The sequence below is a fragment of the Rutidosis leptorrhynchoides genome, chromosome 8 (assembly GCF_046630445.1).
Source record: "Rutidosis leptorrhynchoides isolate AG116_Rl617_1_P2 chromosome 8, CSIRO_AGI_Rlap_v1, whole genome shotgun sequence".
Classification (NCBI taxonomy): domain Eukaryota; kingdom Viridiplantae; phylum Streptophyta; class Magnoliopsida; order Asterales; family Asteraceae; genus Rutidosis; species Rutidosis leptorrhynchoides.
This window is the reverse complement of record NC_092340.1, coordinates 342,550,314-342,573,139: the sequence shown is the minus strand read 5'-3', so window position 1 is coordinate 342,573,139 and position 22,826 is coordinate 342,550,314. Positions and strand designations below refer to the sequence as shown.

Below are 22,826 nucleotides of genomic sequence, written 5' to 3'. Positions count from 1 at the left end.
GCCTAAGAATTAGTAAACCGATCTACTAATTGACGCGAATCCTAAAGATAGATCTATTGGGCCTAACAAACCCCATCCATGGTTGCGGATGCTTTAGTACTTCGATGTTGTTTTATCATGTCCGATGGATGTCCCGGAATGATAGGGGATATTCTTATATGCATCTTGTTAATGTAGGTTACCAGGTGTTCAATCCATATGAATGATTATTTTTGTCTCTATGCATGGGACGTATTTTTATGAGAAATGGAAATGAAAATCTTGTGGTCTATTAAAATGATGAAAATGATCGATTATGATAAACTAATGAACTCACCAACCTTTTGGTTGACACTTTAAAGCATGTTTATTCTCAGGTGTTAAAGAAATCTTCCGCTGTGCATTTGCTCATATTAGATATATTACTTGGAGTCATTCATGACATATTTCAAAAGACGTTACATTCGAGTCGTCGAGTTCATCAAGATTATTACTAAGTCAATTATAGTTGGATATATTATGAAATGGTATGCATACCGTCAACTTTCGATATAATGAAAGTATGTTTTTTTTAAAAACGAATGCAATGTTTGTAAAATGTATCATATAGAGGTCAAGTACCTCACGATGTAATCAACTATTGTGAATCGTTTATAATGTATATGAACGGGTCCTTTCACTCCGGCTGTAAATTCGGCAAAACTACCGGACTTTCTTGTATGACTACCACTTTTTCTTTGGCTTTTCTTAATTCCTCCACCGCCGAAATGGTGCACTGAAGAACATCATTATATTCGTCTATAATATCATCGGAAACAGTTTCCTTATCGTCTTCAAAATAAACTTCTTCAACCCATAATTTACACTTTGTTTGATTTGAAAGTTTAGCCAAAACATATTGTTTGATAGGTTTTGGGTCATCGACTTCTACTGTAGCAAACAAAGTATCAGCTTGCTTTAATCGATGGGTATTACGTTCAACATGAAGGACTCTCCCAAATTCGTTTGCAGCTTCAATGGTGCATTCCGGTGAGCAACATTCAAACGGAATACCTTTGATAGCCAATCGCGTGATTCTAGAGTACTTGCCCCGCTTTTGAACCATCGGTATTACTTCCAAAAATTCCATTTCATTCATAGAAGGTCCCATGGTCATCCTCTTGAAGCTTTCAGCATCTTTACATTGGACCACATAACCAAACAAACCCCAAACAGAGATTGCTTTTATGGCTATACTCCTACTTTTTAACCACTTGAACAACTTGAGGGCTTTGATTGGCTCTTTATCAATTATACAAGCAGTAAAATTCAATTTATCATTGATTTCTTGATTAACCGAGAGATACACTTTGCACTCTTCGTGTGAGTCTTCTTTTATCCTTTTTATAACCATATTGTTCTTTGCAAAGCCTACAATGATCTTTCTTCCGTTGATTGTTTTGCCATTCGTTTTTTCAATAGCCTTGAGAGCTTGATTAACGTTTTCAAATTTCACGAAAGCAAAGTTCCTGTTTTGCTTCCATGAAATACCCTGAATTTTGCTAAACGATTGTAAATTAAACTTGATAATGGCTGGGTTTGAGAACCGTGAAAGACCGCCTAAGAATATGGTTGCTATTTTTGGGTAACTAGAGTTGTTGGGACTGCTGGAATGGGTTTTTTTTCTATTGATAGGGTTGATTATTTTGTTGCAGGTTAATGGGAATGGAATTTGGGAAAGTGGGTTTGAATTTTTGAGAGAGAATGCATGTTTTTTATTAGGTTGAATTAATGAGTAATGAATATTATTACTATATTAATGAAAATTTAATTAGATTTTTTTAAAAAAAGTGAAATGACAAAAATACCCTTAGTTATTATTCACCATTTTTGTCTATTAGATATTACTATATTATATAATAGACAAAAATGGTGAATAATAACTAAGAGTATTTTCGTCATTACACTTTTTTTTTTAAAATTCTAATTAAATTTTCACTACATCAACAAAGACCCCCACACTTTTTCAAATATTCAAATCGACCCCCCAAACAGAGGGGTAAAGTGTCAAATAATCATTTTTATAAAAAAAAATTTAAATAAACTCCACCCAAATATTCAACGGGTCATATCTTCTCGCTCGCAACGAGTTAAATTTTTCCAACACCATCGTTAAACTCGAAATAATTTTAGGAACACAATGTCACTAACTATACGCAAAACGGACGTTTTTAAAAAACGCTAAATATTTGGGGTATTTTTCAATTTTGCGTTAAATTTTTAAAAGTCGATAATTACATAGCTAAACGCGGAGATGGACATATATTGTTAATTTAAAATAACATTTAAATCTTTCACGGATTATACCTTTTAGTTCGACTCGAGTTGCGCTTCAACGACATAATTCTTTAGCAATGAAATAATTTTTCAACGACATCAGCGCGAAGCGGGGTTAAACAACTAGTTATTATTACGCAAGTCATAAGTTATCGATAGTATCTAGAGAGTCAAATAGTGACCATCTCTATATATGAATAAATTTAATATATAGATATAGAGAGTACAGATGAATAGATAGATATATCTAATATTGATGATTATATATAGATAAAGATATACTAAAAACAGAGTATTATCTTCTGTATCATTTCAAAAATGAACGTCACCGGAATTCTCGCCGGAATATTTCTGGTGGTGGCGGTTTACTGTGGACTAGACCCGTTCGGGCACAGTGCAACAGCTGATTTTCCAGACTTTGAGTCAGTTATAGTTAAAATGCCTGAGTGGTCCGAGTTACCAAAAGATAGAGACACCGAGAATTTATTACAGAACTCGGAAATTAAATTTATGAATGAAATACAAGGACCGGAGAGTGTGGCGTTTGATCCGTTAGGGCGTGGTCCGTACACCGGTGTTGCTGATGGAAGAATTATGTTTTGGAATGGAATTAATTGGACCTATTTTGCTCATACTTCTTCTAATCGGTAATTATTATTCGTGTTTTATAAGATTTGAATTTTAATTTTTAGTAGTGTTGTCGTTTATGATTAAATTTGTTTTTGTTGTGAATCTGATTACACCTAATCTGTACTGTACATAAGCGTTTGTGCTTCTGTTTTAACATTTTGCAAATTGAAAATCTGGTTTTCATAAGAGATTAGTACTCTTTTGATGCTACCTATGCTTAGTTTAATGCACACACACATATATAAATAATTGAATATTATGCGTCACTTGGTATTACTCAATTCTGGTGTTTGGTTGTTGTTGGATTTTGATATGTTTCAGTAAGAATTTGGTTCATTATATAAGTGAGTTTATTGATATTGATGATGTGAGGTATATGTTTCAGGTCAGAGATATGTGACCCAAAACCAACAATTTTTGGCTACTTAAAGGCGGAGCATATATGTGGGAGACCGTTGGGGTTGCGGTTTGATAAGAGAACAGGTGATTTGTATATTGCAGATGCGTATTTTGGGCTGTTAAAAGTTGGACCAGAGGGTGGGTTAGCCACGCCTATAGCAACCGAAGCTGAAGGTGTTCCGTTGAGGTTCACAAATGATTTGGACATTGATGATGATGGAACAATTTACTTTACAGATAGCAGCACAAAGTATCAAAGAAGGTATGTTGTTGAATAACTTTTTTCTCTTGAATCAATTATTTTTTATTTTCAAAATTATTCATCTTGCTGTTGTATTAATGAATTCAACTACCAAGTAATTGGACCCTTTGTGGTTTTAAGTAAAATTTCTGTACTTTAGAATATGACATTTTCGTTTATTTGTAATATTTTCAGGAACTTTTTGCAGTTAATCTTCTTTGGAGAAGACAGTGGTAGAGTTCTGAAATATGATCCTATCACAAAAAAAATAACTGTTCTTGTTCGCAACCTCCAGTTCCCTAATGGTGTCTCCCTGAGCAAGGATAAATCCTTCTTCGTATATGCTGAGGGGTGCAGAGGGAGGTGCGTAAACACCTTATATTAATACTCCCTTCATGCTACCTAGGATGTCTTACACAATTATGTGTGTGTGTGTGTGTGTGTGTGTGTGAGAGAGATGGCAAAGTTCAAGGCTATATGAACTATTTATAATTATCATTGAAAGTATCAGATGTGTAGGTATTAATGCAGAAATTTCTTTTAGCTGATGTACCAACATTGGTATTGGAGGTGGTAATATGGAGAGGGGATATGGGTAGGCCAGACTGGTTAGGTATTGGGTTAACATGGGTAGGGTAACATAACAAAATAGCCTAGTGGTTGGGGCCTGAGTTCCTTTCAAGAGATCTCACGTTCGAATCCTGTCTAGGACGAATATTTAGTAGTGGCCAAGGATGGGTTGGAAACAGCCACGGAGTAATCCCGCCGAGCTGCGTACATTAGAGTATGGGATCGGATTACTCGCCCTCCCAGGTAGCCCGAACAGGGAAAAACCGTCTAACTTTTACCCTTTACCTTTTTATGGGTAGGGTGACATCCTACCCTGATCCATAACACTTTTTTAAATTTAATTTGATTTGACAGGTCTCATGCATTCAAAGTAAACTTTGGGTGACGTTTGACCTGTTCTTCAAAACATAACCTTAGTGGACCCGTTCATACATAAATGGGTGGAAAGTGGTACCTTTTTTTCTGAACTAAGCTACACTTATATTATGTTGGTATAGGTTAATCAAGTATTGGTTGAAGGGTGATAAAGCAGGGACAACCGAAGTGATGGCCATTCTACCCGGTTTCCCGGATAATGTGAGAACAAACGAAAATGGTGAATTTTGGGTGGCGATTCATACTCGCTGGTCCATGTATACTTACTTGTGCAATTTAAACATAAAAGTTAGAACATTTTTGTTGAAACTTCCAATTCCTATAAAGTATCATTACCTGATAAATATCGGTGGCCGACTTCATGCTCTAATCATCAAATACAGCGCGGATGGTAAGATACTAAAAGTATTAGAAGATGCACAAGGTAAAGTTGTAAGAGCCGTGAGTGAAGTTGAGGAAAAAGACGGAAAGCTGTGGATGGGAAGTGTCTTGATGTCGTTTATTGCAGTGTACCATTTGGATTGAAGGTATAGCCCATAAAGTTCATTTTTTGTGACACTCGGTATGTGCGTGTGTTGTATGTGTTACGAACATTTTATTTCGCTTATAAAACCATTGATAGTGTATCATAATGATTACTTCCCATGTAAGTTATATTTGATACAACTATATAGTCATTCACTCATTTGTGTTTCAATGAACCAGACCAAACCTAAATTGCTGTTTGTTATGAGGTATTACTCTGAGTTATGTATATGTTTCTTTGTTTTATGTGCTTAGAAGTTCCTTTTCCATTGTTCATCTATTTGGTGCTGTTTGAGTTTTGTCCCGACTCTTTACAATTTATAAATGATGATGAACACATGTACAACTTTAATAATAATATATAACTTTTTTTTTTTGGGTAAGCGACTAAACCCTCGAACGAGCACATTGGCTCTCCACAAAAGGTAAAACCTCGTGTAATCAACCCCCCGAACAATATACTCCGTATAATTTTGATGATTAAAAAAAAAGGAAAAAAAAAACTAGTTTGAGACAACTCTTCAGGTGCACAGTGCACTATGCCAACAGAAAGTTAGTAGTAGGTGATAGATGTAAACAAAGAACATCTGGTATGAATTTTCAACTTCTGGACAAGTTTAGATGCATAGTGTACAACGATTTTATTAGATTAGAGAAATAGAATAGAATGTTTGAGTATGTATTAAAATGTTGCAAGTTTTGAGAAAGAAATATGAAAGTGCACCTAAACTATAATGATATTCACAAATTCATAATTATTGTTAATGATACCGCAGCCCGCAGGCGCAATAAGTTGGTATGCGGGCACTTGATAGCATGCGTACGCGTCAACTTGTATGCGCTATGCGGTATGCGGATTCGTATCTGATGCCTTTGTTCTCGGTACAGCGATTACTTGGCTAACAAGTAAATATCTTTTCCATAATTACATCCGTGATTCGGGGGAGTTTGTTATGGAAAGGATTGCCAATATCTCGGATGGTTCTAGAATTAGGGTTTGCCTATATATACAAACCCTAACTATCATTCTAGGGATCATCACATTACGTAACTACCATCTGTCACACGTCTTACGTAATTAAGCATCATTCTCCGTCTCTTCAAGGTTAACATGTTAGTTCTTCATTAAGCTAGCACCTACAACCTTATTTGGGGCCTTCTGATCAGCGACCGCTATCGAAGGTGGACTTAATCACTTGGCCACCCCGCCGACATCATCATGTCGGCCAGGGTTATTCACGGTAGCCGGACCGGAGAGCCTTGTTCTAAGATCCTTAAACCCACTAACGCATTGAGCATGCATGTTAAACCCAATGGTAAAAATATGCTTGATCAAGTGGTGCTTTCATTGAGAGTCGAATTAGTTCAAGACCGTTTAATTGCTTTTTCTTTTAAAAGGTTTTGAATTATAAGGCTTATTATTCACGAAATTTATTTTTGAATTTTTTCTTTTAACAGTATCATGACTTCCGGGGACTCGTCGGAACGTACTCAAACGGATAATCAAAACACACCATCTGGCAGTCAGCATACGCAGGCTATGACTACAGGGGCGGGATATGCGCCTTATCTTCCACCTGTATCCGGCGAGCCCTTTCAGAGGTATAAGCCGATATATCCAGATGGGATTACACCGCCAATGGCAAACTCGCCAGTTACCACCACGCGGTTGGATTTTTCCGCAGTGGATCCAAGGGTCATCTTGGTAGGCACTAGCGGTGAAACAGTAGGCCCGCACGTAGTATGCTGCGGCCAGGTACCTATTTATAGTACCACGGTTTCAATCCCTCTGCAGACACAGAGTGTGCAGCAAAATTCATCGTTTACACAGCTGCAACCTTGGCAACCACCGCGTCCAATTTCACAGTTTTTGACTCCTGCGGATGCGCAGGCATTACTTAATAGTTGGGGGTTCGGTGTCATTCCGGATGCCAATTCTCATTGGACGCCGATAACCGCAGAACAGCAAAGCACTGCGCATACGGTTGGGCTTATAGCGGCATATCCTCAGGTCTCGCAGGCATCTGCGCCACTGGTTTCGGCACCTTTTCAGATACCCGTATACTCTGCGTCGGCAAGCCTGCCTTCTTTTCCAAATCAGCCTTGGCTGTATCCGCAGACGCCAGGGCAGCCATGGCAAAATATTCAGGGGCAGGCGAATCTCGCAGGCCAATTTATGCAGGCGGCACCTCCCGACATGGTTCACCTGTTTTCACAACCTGATTTTGTTCAGGATATGATGAGGCGTTTCTTCGCAGGGCTCAAAGGTGACACTGTTAAACCACCTTTTGAGCTACCAACAACTTTTGATAAGTTTCCTCCGTATATAGCTACATATCCGTTTCCATCTGCGCCAAAGATACCTCATACGTTAGGTACTTACAATGGCTTAACTGATCCGGATGACTTCTTACAGCGTTTTAAAGGCGCAATGCGCACTCAAGGTTGGGTGGATCCGGTTGTATGTCAGATATTTCCAATGACACTGCAGGGTATTGCTCGTGATTGGTTTAATAAACTGCCAGCGGGTAGTATAGCCGGGTTTATGGATCTGCGGACGAAGTTCTTGCTGCAATATCAGAATCAGAGGCCACGCAAACGCACTCATATTGAATGTCATGATATTGTGCAGAAATCCAAGGAATCTTTGGGTGAATTTCTCACAAGATATACTAATGAGTGTCTGCGCATACCAGATCTCAAGCCAGAGCAACAGATTTTCGGACTCATACAAGGTATAAACTCAGAACGTCATCCAACGCTGGTAAGGCGTCTGCGCCATACGGTCCCAACAACTTATGCTGAAGCGCTTAATGAATGCCACGACTATATGCGGAGTGGCGAAGATAATGACATCCCAACAGCTAGCTCACGCAACGAGAGGAAGGACGACGATGATCGTTCGCGCGATCAAAATCGTGGTAACAACTTGTAGTGACCCGAACTTTTCCATGTTTATATATATTAATTGAGATTGATATTTACATGATTAAATGTTTCCAACATGTTAATCAATCAAACTTGTTAAGACTTGATTAATTGAAATAGGTTTCATATAGACAATTGACCACCCAAGTTGACCGGTGATTCACGAACGTTAAAACTTGTAAAAACTATATGATGACATATATATGGTTATATATATAGTTAACATGATATTATGATAAGTAAACATATCATTAAGTATATTAACAATGAGCTACATATGTAAAAACAAGACTACTAACTTAATGATTTTGAAACGAGACATATATGTAACGATTATCGTTGTAACGACATTTAATGTATATATATCATATTAAGAGATATTCGTACATCATAATATCATGATAATATAATAATTTAAAATCTCTTTTGATATTATAAACATTGGGTTAATAACATTTAACAAGATCGTTAACCTAAAGGTTTCAAAACAACATTTACATGTAACGACTAACGATGACTTAACGACTCAGTTAAAATGTATATACATGTAGTGTTTTAATATGTATTCATACACTTTTGAAAGACTTCAAGACACTTATCAAAATACTTCTACTTAACAAAAATGCTTACAATTACATCCTCGTTCAGTTTCATCAACAATTCTACTCGTATGCACCCGTATTCGTACTCGTACAATACACAGCTTTTAGATGTATGTACTATTGGTATATACACTCCAATGATCAGCTCTTAGCAGCCCATGTGAGTCACCTAACACATGTGGGAACCATCATTTGGCAACTAGCATGAAATATCTCATAAAATTACAAAAATATGAGTAATCATTCATGACTTATTTACATGAAAACAAAATTACATATCCTTTATATCTAATCCATACACCAACGACCAAAAACACCTACAAACACTTTCATTCTTCAATTTTCTTCATCTAATTGATCTCTCTCAAGTTCTATCTTCAAGTTCTAAGTGTTCTTCATAAATTCCAAAAGTTCTAGTTTCATAAAATCAAGAATACTTTCAAGTTTGCTAGCTCACTTCCAATCTTGTAAGGTGATCATCCAACCTCAAGAAATCTTTGTTTCTTACAGTAGGTTATCATTCTAATACAAGGTAATAATCATATTCAAACTTTGGTTCAATTTCTATAACTATAACAATCTTATTTCAAGTGATGATCTTACTTGAACTTGTTTTCGTGTCATGATTCTGCTTCAAGAATTTCGAGCCATCCAAGGATCCGTTGAAGCTAGATCCATTTTTATCTTTTCCAGTAGGTTTATCCAAGGAACTTAAGGTAGTAATGATGTTCATAACATCATTCGATTCATATATATAAAACTATCTTATTCGAAGGTTTAAACTCGTAATCACTAGAACATAGTTTAGTTAATTCTAAACTTGTTCGCAAACAAAAGTTAATCCTTCTAACTTGACTTTTAAAATCAACTATACACATGTTCTATATCTATATGATATGCTAACTTAATGATTTAAAACCTGGAAACACGAAAAACACCGTAAAACCGGATTTACGCCGTCGTAGTAACACCGCGGGCTGTTTTGGGTTAGTTAATTAAAAACTATGATAAACTTTGATTTAAAAGTTGTTATTCTGAGAAAATGATTTTTATTATGAACATGAAACTATATCCAAAAATTATGGTTAAACTCAAAGTGGAAGTATGTTTTCTAAAATGGTCATCTAGACGTTGTTCTTTCGACTGAAATGACTACCTTTACAAAAACGACTTGTAACTTATTTTTCCGACTATAAACCTATACTTTTTCTGTTTAGATTCATAAAATAGAGTTCAATATGAAACCATAGGAATTTGATTCACTCAAAACGGATTTAAAATGAAGAAGTTATGGGTAAAACAAGATTGGATAATTTTTCTCATTTTAGCTACGTGAAAATTGGTAACAAATCTATTCCAACCATAACTTAATCAACTTGTATTGTATATTATGTAATCTTGAGATACCATAGACAAGTATACAATGTTTCGACCTATCATGTCGACACATCTATATATATTTCGGAACAACCATAGACACTCTATATGTGAATGTTGGAGTTAGCTATACAGGGTTGAGGTTGATTCCAAAATATATATGGTTTGAGTTGTGATCAATACTGAGATACGTATACACTGGGTCGTGGATTGATTCAAGATAATATTTATCGATTTATTTCTGTACATCTAACTGTGGACAACTAGTTGTAGGTTACTAACGAGGACAGCTGACTTAATAAACTTAAAACATCAAAATATATTAAAAGTGTTGTAAATATATTTTGAACATACTTTGATATATATGTATATATTGTTATAGGTTCGTGAATCACCAGTGGCCAAGTCTTACTTCCCGACGAAGTAAAAATCTGTGAAAGTGAGTTATAGTCCCACTTTTAAAATCTAATATTTTTGGGATGAGAATACATGCAGGTTTTATAAATGATTTACAAAATAGACACAAGTACGTGAAACTACATTCTATGGTTGAATTATCGAAATCGAATATGCCCCTTTTTATTAAGTCTGGTAATCTAAGAATTAGGGAACAGACACCCTAATTGACGCGAATCCTAAAGATAGATCTATCGGGCCCAACAAGCCCCATCCAAAGTACCGGATGCTTTAGTACTTCGAAATTTATATCATATCCGAAGGGTGTCCCGGAATGATGGGGATATTCTTATATATGCATCTTGTTAATGTCGGTTACCAGGTGTTCACCATATGAATGATTTTTATCTCTATGTATGGGATGTGTATTGAAATATGAAATCTTGTGGTCTATTATTATGATTTGATATATATAGGTTAAACCTATAACTCACCAACATTTTTTGTTGACGTTTTAAGCATGTTTATTCTCAGGTGATTATTAAGAGCTTCCGCTGTCGCATACTTAAATAAGGACAATATTTGGAGTCCATGCTTGTATGATATTGTGTAAAAACTGCATTCAAGAAACTTATTTTGTTGTAACATATTTGTATTGTAAACCATTATGTAATGGTCGTGTGTAAACAGGATATTTTAGATTATCATTATTTGATAATCTACGTAAAGCTTTTTAAACCTTTATTGATGAAATAAAGGTTATGCTTTGTTTTAAAATGAATGCAGTCTTTGAAAAACGTCTCATATAGAGGTCAAAACCTCGCAACGAAATCAATTAATATGGAACGTTTTTAATCAATAAGAACGGGACATTTCAGTTGGTATCCGAGCGTTGGTCTTAGAGAACCAGAATTTTGCATTAGTGTGTCTTATCTAGTTTGTTAGGATGCATTAGTGAGTCTGGACTTCGACCGTGTTTACTTGAAAAATGATTGCTTAACAAATTTTGTTAGAAACTATATATTTTTAACATGTGAATATTATGTGTTATATTAATCTCTTAACGCGTTTGATATTATGTGATAGATGTCTACCTCTAGAACAAGTCCCATTGACTCACCTAATAATAATGAAGAGTCAAGTGTAAATTGGAATGATTCGTGGACTGATTCACAAGTTCCCGAAGAGGAACCGGAAGAAGAGTCGGAACCGGAAGAAGAATCGGAACCGGAAGAAGAATCGGAACCGGATGAAGAAATAGAACCGGTGGGGGAAATAATAAAACGGTTAAGTAAAAGAAAATCCTCAACTAACCGACCAAGGTTAATTATGGTCAATGGTGTTTCCGCCAAGGAAGCAAAATATTGGGAGGATTACCAATTCTCCGATGAATCAGATTCCGACGAGAATTCCGATGATGTTATAGAAATTACCCCAACTGAATTTAAAAAAGCAAAAGAAAATAATAAGGGAAAGGGCATAAAAATAGAGAAATCTAATTCCAACCCCGATGAACTGTATATGTATCGTCAACCCCCGAAGTCCTTAAGTTGTAACAATGACCCGGGAACCTCTAAACCACCAGGTTTTTCTAAACCAATGTGGATAACGACGGCTCGTATTAGGGGAACATCATATATCCCTAGAAACTTGGCAAAACGAACCAAAACCGAAGAAGAAGAAGAAACAAGCGAGTCGGAATAAGATAGTTGTATTCGTGTGGTGTAATATAAGTAATATAGTGTGCTTATGCTTTATGATATATGTAAAAATTGCTTGTATTAATAAGTATTTTTTTTATGAATCTAACTCTTGTCTATTTTACAGTACAAAAACACAAAATGGATAGACAACCCAATATTTTAAGAGACCTACCCGGAGACATGATTGATGAAATCTTGTCTAGAGTCGGTCAGAATTCTTCGGCACAACTATTTAAGGCGAGATCAGTTTGTAAGACATTCGAAGAACGTTCCAAGGATGCCTTGATTTATAAAAGGCTTTCGTTCGAAAGATGGGGGATATCACATTGGGAAATCCATAAGTTACGATGTGTTTACTTTGACGCATATATTGCGGGGAACCCAAATGCTATTTTACGCAATGGGTTAAGAAATTATTTTGACTCAATATATCCGAATATTGGACTTCGTGATTTAGAAAAAGCGGCTAACATGCAACATAAAGAAGCATGTTATGCTTACGGATTAGTAATGTTCGCTTCTCACCAAAGTGAGAACAAGAACATCGGGCTACAACTATTAAACAAAACGTTCCCACAAGTGACGGAGTCGGTAATTGGGGTAAGAAATGAGGTTTTTAGATTGTTACGGGACTGTTGGACATTACGTAACCCTCGTCCCTTTGACGACGTTACAACACGTTGTCTTATCAACGGCCATAACGGTTATGTTCCACAAGACCAAGGATGGGAAGTAATCCTAGTAAAACCAGAATGCATGACTTGTTTCTGGACGTATGAATTACGTGTCTTTATTGCCTTTGCTGAACGACTTGTGTACTAGCTAGAATTATCTTCACAACCATCTTGTATCAAATTTATTGTGTGCTATATTTCATGCTATATGTAAAATAAGCGGTATTGTAAGTTTGTAAAATATTGTGTAAAAGTTTGAACGCGAAATATTATTATAATCAGTTTTTCATATAGAATTGTAGTAGTTGAATTGTATATTAGCTACTAAGTATGAACTTAACGGGTAGGTACTACCCGAATTTAAACTTATAAAACGCTAATATGAAGAAAAAGCTTTTATAAATGAGTTCATATTATGCTACGAAATACTATTAACTACTCTTAATATTCTGTATGATTAACTTGTTCCATTTGACTATTTTGAAGGAAATGGCACCGACTACTCGACACACCGTGAATATGAATGAAGAGGAATTCCGTACTTTTCTAGCTTCAAACATAGCCGCAGTACAGGCTGCGCTACATACCAACAATAACCTTGGATCTAACAGTGTAGGAAATCGTGTAGGATGCACCTACAAAGAATTCACTGCCTGCAAACCTTTAGAATTTGATGGAACTGAAGGACCGATCGGATTGAAACGGTGGACCGAGAAGGTCGAATCGGTGTTTGCCATAAGTAAGTGTACTGAAGAGGACAAAGTGAAGTACGCTACGCATACCTTCACAGGTTCTGCGTTAACATGGTGGAATACCTATCTAGAGCAAGTGGGACAAGACGATGCGTACGCACTACCGTGGTCAGCATTCAAGCACTTGATGAACGAGAAGTACCGTCCCAGAACCGAGGTCAATAAGCTCAAGACAGAACTTAGAGGGTTACGAACCCAAGGATTTGATATTACCACGTACGAAAGACGATTCACAGAATTGTGCCTATTGTGTCCGGGAGCATTCAAAGATGAGGAAGAGAAGATCGACGCGTTTGTGAAAGGATTACCGGAAAGAATCCAAGAAGATATAAGTTCACACGAGCCCGCCTCCATACAACAGGCATGTAGAATGGCTCACAAACTAGTGAACCAGATTGAAGAAAGAATTAAAGAACAGACTGCTGAAGAGGCCAATGTGAAGCAAGTCAAAAGAAAGTGGGAGGAAAATGGTGATAAGAATCACCAATACAACAACAACAGCAATCGCAACAATTATCCCAACAATCGCAACATCAATCGCAACTACAACAAACGGCCCAACAACAACAACAACAACAACAACAACAACAACAGCAGCAACTACAACAATCATCCCAACAACAATAATAACCGCAACAACAACAACAATCAGAAACAGCTATGCCAAAGGTGTGAAAAGTATCACTCGGGGTTCTGCACCAAATTTTGCAACAAGTGTAAAAGAAATGGTCATAGCGCGGCGAAGTGTGAGGTCTACGGACCAGGGGTTAATAGAACGAAAGGAACAAATGGTGTCGGAAAGAGTAATGGCGGAGCAAGTAGTGTCGGAGCAAGCTATGCCAATGTAGTTTGTTATAAATGTGGAAAACCGGGCCACATTATTAGAAATTGCCCGAACCAGGAGAACACGAATGGACAAGGCCGCGGAAGAGTTTTCAATATTAATGCGGCAGAGGCACAGGAAGACCCGGAGCTTGTTACGGGTACGTTTCTTATTGACAATAAATCTGCTTACGTTTTATTTGATTCGGGTGCGGATAGAAGCTATATGAGTAGAGATTTTTGAGCTAAATTAAGTTGCCCATTGACGCCTTTGGATAGTAAATTTTTACTCGAATTAGCAAATGGTAAATTAATTTCAGCAGATAATATATGTCGGAATCGAGAAATTAAACTGGTTAGCGAAACATTTAAGATTGATTTGATACCAGTAGAGTTAGGGAGTTTTGATGTGATAATCGGTATGGACTGGTTGAAAGAAGTGAAAGCAGAGATCGTTTGTTATAAAAATGCAATTCGCATTATACGAGAAAAAGGAAAACCCTTAATGGTGTACGGAGAAAAGGGCAACACGAAGCTACATCTTATTAGTAATTTTAAGGCACAAAAACTAATAAGAAAAGGTTGCTATGCTATTCTAGCACACGTCGAGAAAGTACAAACTGAAGAAAAGAGCATCAATGATGTTCCCGTCGCAAAAGAATTTCCCGATGTATTTCCGAAAGAATTACCGGGACTACCTCCACATCGATCTGTTGAATTTCAAATAGATCTTGTACCAGGAGCTGCACCAATAGCTCGTGCTCCTTATAGACTCGCACCCAGCGAGATGAAAGAACTGCAAAGCCAACTGCAAGAACTATTAGAACGTGGTTTCATTCGACCAAGCACATCACCGTGGGGAGCTCCTGTTTTGTTTGTCAAGAAGAAAGATGGTACATTCAGGTTGTGTATCGACTACCGAGAGTTGAACAAACTTACCATCAAGAACCGCTACCCACTACCGAGAATCGACGACTTATTTGATCAACTACAAGGCTCGTCTGTTTATTCAAAGATTGACTTACGTTCCGGGTATCATCAAATGCGGGTGAAAGAAGATGATATTCCAAAGACTGCTTTCAGAACACGTTACGGTCATTACGAGTTTATGGTCATGCCGTTTGGTTTAACTAATGCACCAGCTGTGTTCATGGACCTTATGAACCGAGTGTGTGGGCCATATCTTGACAAGTTTGTCATTGTTTTCATCGATGACATACTTATTTACTCAAAGAATGATCAAGAGCACGAAGAACATTTGAGAAAAGTGCTAGAAGTATTGAGGAAAGAAAAACTGTACGCTAAGTTTTCAAAGTGTGCATTTTGGTTGGAAGTAGTTCAATTCCTCGGTCACATAGTGAACAAAGAAGGTATTAAGGTGGATCCGGCAAAGATAGAAACTGTTGAAAAGTGGGAAACCCCGAAAACTCCGAAACACATACGCCAGTTTTTAGGATTAGCTGGTTACTACAGAAGGTTCATCCAAGACTTTTCCAGAATAGCAAAACCCTTGACTGCATTAACGCATAAAGGGAAGAAATTTGAATGGAAGGATGAACAAGAGAAAGCGTTTCAGTTATTGAAGAAAAAGCTAACTACGGCACCTATATTGTCATTGCCTGAAGGGAATGATGATTTTGTGATTTATTGTGACGCATCAAAGCAAGGTCTCGGTTGTGTATTAATGCAACGAACGAAGGTGATTGCTTATGCGTCTAGACAATTGAAGATTCACGAGCAAAATTATACGACGCATGATTTGGAATTAGGCGCGGTTGTTTTTGCATTAAAGACTTGGAGGCACTACTTATATGGGGTCAAAAGTATTATATATACCGACCACAAAAGTCTTCAACACATATTTAATCAGAAACAACTGAATATGAGGCAGCGTAGGTGGATTGAATTGTTGAATGAGTACGACTTTGAGATTCGTTACCACCCGGGGAAGGCAAATGTGGTAGCCGATGCCTTGAGCAGGAAGGACAGAGAACCCATTCGAGTAAAATCTATGAATATAATGATTCATAATAACCTTACTACTCAAATAAAGGAGGCGCAACAAGGAGTTTTAAAAGAAGGAAATTTAAAGGATGAAATACCCAAAGGATCGGAGCAGCATCTTAATATTCGGGAAGACGGAACCCGGTATAGGGCTGAAAGGATTTGGGTACCAAAATTTGGAGATATGAGAGAAATGGTACTTAGAGAAGCTCATAAAGCCAGATACTCAATACATCCTGGAACGGGGAAGATGTACAAGGATCTCAAGAAACATTTTTGGTGGCCGGGTATGAAAGCCGATGTTGCTAAATACGTAGGAGAATGTTTGACGTGTTCTAAGGTCAAAGCAGAGCATCAGAAACCATCAGGTCTACTTCAACAACCCGAAATCCCGGAATGGAAATGGGAAAACATTACCATGGATATCATCACTAAATTGCCAAGGACTGCAAGTGGTTTTGATACTATTTGGGTAATAGTTGATCGTCTCACCAAATCAGCACACTTCCTGCCAATAAGAGAAGATGACAAGATGGAGAAGTTAGCACGACTGTATTTGAAGGAAGTCGTCTCCAGACATGGAATACCAATCTCTATTATCTCTGATAGGGATGGCAGATTTATTTCAAGATTCTGGCAGACATTACAGCAAGCATTAGGAACTCGTCTAGACATGAGTACTGCCTATCATCCACAAACTGATGGGCAGAGCGAAAGGACGATACAAATGCTTGAAGACATGCTACGAGCATGTGTTATTGATTTCGGAAATAGTTGGGATCGACATCTACCGTTAGCAGAATTTTACTACAACAACAGCTACCATTCAAGCATTGAGATGGCGCCGTTTGAAGCACTTTATGGTAGAAAGTGCAGGTCTCCGATTTGTTGGAGTGAAGTGGGGGATAGACAGATTACGGGTCCGGAGATTATACAAGAAACTACCGAGAAGATCATCCAAATTCAACAACGGTTGAAAACCGCCCAAAGTCGACAAAAGAGCTACGCTGACATTAAAAGAAAAGATATAGAATTTGAAATTGGAGAGATGGTCATGCTTAAAGTTGCACCTTGGAAAGGCGTTGTTCGATTTGGTAAACGAGGGAAATTAAATCCAAGGTATATTGGACCATTCAAGATTATTGATCGTGTCGGACCAGTAGCTTACCGACTTGAGTTACCTCAACAACTCGCGGCTGTACATAACACTTTCCACGTCTCGAATTTGAAGAAATGTTTTGCTAAAGAAGATCTCACTATTCCGTTAGATGAAATCCAAATCAACGAAAAACTTCAATTCATCGAAAAACCCGTTGAAATAATGGATCGTGAGGTTAAAAGACTTAAGCAAAACAAGATACCAATTATTAAGGTTCGATGGAATGCTCGTAGAGGACCCGAGTTCACCTGGGAGCGTGAAGATCAGATGAAGAAGAAATACCCGCATCTATTTGCAGAAGATTCGTCAACACCTTCAACAGCTTAAAATTTCGGGACGAAATTTATTTAACGGGTAGGTACTGTAGTGACCCGAACTTTTCCATGTTTATATATATTAATTGAGATTGATATTTACATGATTAAATGTTTCCAACATGTTAATCAATCAAACTTGTTAAGACTTGATTAATTGAAATAGGTTTCATATAGACAATTGACCACCCAAGTTGACCGGTGATTCACGAACGTTAAAACTTGTAAAAACTATATGATGACATATATATGGTTATATATATAGTTAACATGATATTATGATAAGTAAACATATCATTAAGTATATTAACAATGAGCTACATATGTAAAAACAAGACTACTAACTTAATGATTTTGAAACGAGACATATATGTAACGATTATCGTTGTAACGACATTTAATGTATATATATCATATTAAGAGATATTCGTACATCATAATATCATGATAATATAATAATTTAAAATCTCTTTTGATATTATAAACATTGGGTTAACAACATTTAACAAGATCGTTAACCTAAAGGTTTCAAAACAACATTTACATGTAACGACTAACGATGACTTAACGACTCAGTTAAAATGTATATACATGTAGTGTTTTAATATGTATTCATACACTTTTGAAAGACTTCAAGACACTTATCAAAATACTTCTACTTAACAAAAATGCTTACAATTACATCCTCGTTCAGTTTCATCAACAATTCTACTCGTATGCACCCGTATTCGTACTCGTACAATACACAGCTTTTAGATGTATGTACTATTGGTATATACACTCCAATGATCAGCTCTTAGCAGCCCATGTGAGTCACCTAACACATGTGGGAACCATCATTTGGCAACTAGCATGAAATATCTCATAAAATTACAAAAATATGAGTAATCATTCATGACTTATTTACATGAAAACAAAATTACATATCCTTTATATCTAATCCATACACCAACGACCAAAAACACCTACAAACACTTTCATTCTTCAATTTTCTTCATCTAATTGATCTCTCTCAAGTTCTATCTTCAAGTTCTAAGTGTTCTTCATAAATTCCAAAAGTTCTAGTTTCATAAAATCAAGAATACTTTCAAGTTTGCTAGCTCACTTCCAATCTTGTAAGGTGATCATCCAACCTCAAGAAATCTTTGTTTCTTACAGTAGGTTATCATTCTAATACAAGGTAATAATCATATTCAAACTTTGGTTCAATTTCTATAACTATAACAATCTTATTTCAAGTGATGATCTTACTTGAACTTGTTTTCGTGTCATGATTCTGCTTCAAGAATTTCGAGCCATCCAAGGATCCGTTGAAGCTAGATCCATTTTTATCTTTTCCAGTAGGTTTATCCAAGGAACTTAAGGTAGTAATGATGTTCATAACATCATTCGATTCATATATATAAAACTATCTTATTCGAAGGTTTAAACTCGTAATCACTAGAACATAGTTTAGTTAATTCTAAACTTGTTCGCAAATAAAAGTTAATCCTTATAACTTGACTTTTAAAATCAACTATACACATGTTCTATATCTATATGATATGCTAACTTAATGATTTAAAACCTGGAAACACGAAAAACACCGTAAAACCGGATTTACGCCGTCGTAGTAACACCGCGGGCTGTTTTGGGTTAGTTAATTAAAAACTATGATAAACTTTGATTTAAAAGTTGTTATTCTGAGAAAATGATTTTTATTATGAACATGAAACTATATCCAAAAATTATGGTTAAACTCAAAGTGGAAGTATGTTTTCTAAAATGGTCATCTAGACGTTGTTCTTTCGACTGAAATGACTACCTTTACAAAAACGACTTGTAACTTATTTTTCCGACTATAAACCTATACATTTTCTGTTTAGATTCATAAAATAGAGTTCAATATGAAACCTTAGGAATTTGATTCACTCAAAACGGATTTAAAATGAAGAAGTTATGGGTAAAACAAGATTGGATAATTTTTCTCATTTTAGCTACGTGAAAATTGGTAACAAATCTATTCCAACCATAACTTAATCAACTTGTATTGTATATTATGTAATCTTGAGATACCATAGACACGTATACAATGTTTCGACCTATCATGTCGACACATCTATATATATTTCGGAACAACCATAGACACTCTATATGTGAATGTTGGAGTTAGCTATACAGGGTTGAGGTTGATTCCAAAATATATATGGTTTGAGTTGTGATCAATACTGAGATACGTATACACTGGGTCGTGGATTGATTCAAGATAATATTTATCGATTTATTTATGTACATCTAACTGTGGACAACTAGTTGTAGGTTACTAACGAGGACATCTGACTTAATAAACTTAAAACATCAAAATATATTAAAAGTGTTGTAAATATATTTTGAACATACTTTGATATATATGTATATATTGTTATAGGTTCGTGAATCACCAGTGGCCAAGTCTTACTTCCCGACGAAGTAAAAATCTGTGAAAGTGAGTTATAGTCCCACTTTTAAAATCTAATATTTTTGGGATGAGAATACATGCAGGTTTTATAAATGATTTACAAAATAGACACAAGTACGTGAAACTACATTCTATGGTTGAATTATCGAAATCGAATATGCCCCTTTTTATTAAGTCTGGTAATCTAAGAATTAGGGAACAGACACCCTAATTGACGCGAATCCTAAAGATAGATCTATCGGGCCCAACAAGCCCCATCCAAAGTACCGGATGCTTTAGTACTTCGAAATTTATATCATATCCGAAGGGTGTCCCGGAATGATGGGGATATTCTTATATATGCATCTTGTTAATGTCGGTTACCAGGTGTTCACCATATGAATGATTTTTATCTCTATGTATGGGATGTGTATTGAAATATGAAATCTTGTGGTCTATTATTATGATTTGATATATATAGGTTAAACCTATAACTCACCAACATTTTTTGTTGACGTTTTAAGCATGTTTATTCTCAGGTGATTATTAAGAGCTTCCGCTGTCGCATACTTAAATAAGGACAAGATTTGGAGTCCATGCTTGTATGATATTGTGTAAAAACTGCATTCAAGAAACTTATTTTGTTGTAACATATTTGTATTGTAAACCATTATGTAATGGTCGTGTGTAAACAGGATATTTTAGATTATCATTATTTGATAATCTACGTAAAGCTTTTTAAACCTTTATTGATGAAATAAAGGTTATGGTTTGTTTTAAAATGAATGCAGTCTTTGAAAAACGTCTCATATAGAGGTCAAAACCTCGCAACGAAATCAATTAATATGGAACGTTTTTAATCAATAAGAACGGGACATTTCACAACTCTCGCGGAAGGTATCCTAGCGGTGGTCCTATCAGGAATGATAAAGGGAAATCAAGTGGCAATTATCGAAACAATAATCAGCGCGGCATCAATAATCAGAACTATGCGCTGCTTAAAAGTTTGTCTAAAATGCCAAAAGAAATTTTGGCAACCGAACCGGTATGCGCAACCTTTGCGGTTCCAACTCCGCTTACAGAATTTGGTAAGCGGGATAAAACAAAGTATTGCGAATTCCATGACGATTACGGGCATGACACTAATCGATGCAAAAACTTGATGGAACGAGTGCTCGAGGCACTACGCGCAGGTAAATTGGATCACTTAAAACCACCTAAGAAGGACAAGGGAAAATCCGCAGAGGAAGGTTCGAAGGCTAAAACTTTTGCATGGCAAAAAGTTGATAAAACAAAAAACGCTGACTTAACCATCAATATGGTTGACGCAGAGAAAGTTTGCCAGCGGAGAAAGTACAATGATCATCATGACTGGGAACTTCTCCCAATCACGTTTCCTCCTGTAATGTCAATCGACACAGTTAACGAGCCCATTATCATCAAGTGTCGTATCCCTACTTGCGGAGTACAAATTAAACGCATGCATGTTGACACCGGGAGTGGCGTTGACATTATGTACGAACATTGCTATCGTTTCCTTCCTGCAGAAGTTAGGAGGCAGCTACGCCAGTCTGATGTTACGTTAGCTGGGTTCTCCGGAGAAAGCTCATGGCCGATAGGGCGGATAGAGCTGATGGTAGAGCTTGCGGATGACAGGAATCCACAGATGGTCAGACATGAGGTGGTTGATTTTTATGTGGTCCGATCGACTTCGCGGTATAACGCGCTGTTAGGAAGAAACTTCATACGGCGTTTTAACATTATACCATCAGTGGTGCATGGCTTGATTAAGTTTGCTACAGTGGGAGGCGTTGCCACGATTGTGTCACATCAAACAACTGAGTTGTGTGGCTCAGTTGTGCCTATAAGCACTCCCAGCGTGGGGGAACAACTCGCAAACTGTGCGGTCATAGCGAATCGTTTACATCCGGATAAGCGAATTAAAATCGGCGCAGGTTTGTCAGCTGAAACCAAGGCTAAGCTACATGGAATATTATCCGCAAACGCAGATGTTTTCGCATGGCGTGAATCAGACATGAATGGGGTTCCGCGAGATATTACGGAACATAAATTGAATGTTAATCCATCACTCACGCCAGTTAGGCAAAAGAAGCGGCATATGGCTCTTGAACGCAGTGATTGGTTGTGCGCAGAAGTAGATAACCTAGTCAAAGCAAACATTCTGCGGGAAGTGCGCTATCAGACATGGGTTGCTAATCCTGTGTTGGTGAAAAAGGCTGACGGTAACTGGCAGATGTGTGTTGATTTTAAGGATATTAATAAAGCATGTCCCAAGGACAACTATCCTCTCCCGGAGATAGATTGGAAGGTGGAATCACTGTCAGGTTTCCGGTACAAGTGTTTTCTAGATGCATACAAGGGTTATCACCAAATCTTAATGGTTGCGGAAGATGAGGACAAAACTGCTTTTCATACGCCGCAAGGTATCTACTGTTATAAGAAGATGCCCTTCGGATTAAAAAACGCAGGCGCAACCTATCAGCGCGTAATTGATGCGGCATTCAAACACCAAATTGGCAGGAATCTTGAAGCGTACGTTGACGACTTGGTAATTAAGAGCAACACTGAAGAAGAAATGCTCGCGGACATCCTAGAAACGTTTGCGTCTCTACGCAGAATAAAC

At 36.9% G+C, this 22,826-nt stretch overlaps 1 protein-coding gene across 1 annotated transcript; it reads left to right on the top strand.

Annotated features, from left to right (window-relative positions):
* Positions 1-2,495: 2,495 nt before the first annotated feature.
* On the top strand, positions 2,496-5,251 carry LOC139861599 (protein STRICTOSIDINE SYNTHASE-LIKE 3-like). The gene is made up of 4 exons (XM_071850037.1): positions 2,496-2,942; positions 3,311-3,586; positions 3,761-3,928; positions 4,633-5,251. The coding sequence occupies exons 1-4, from the start codon at positions 2,614-2,616 to the stop codon at positions 5,033-5,035; spliced, it is 1,176 nt and encodes a 391-aa protein (XP_071706138.1). The 5' UTR covers positions 2,496-2,613; the 3' UTR covers positions 5,036-5,251.
* Positions 5,252-22,826: the final 17,575 nt, after the last annotated feature.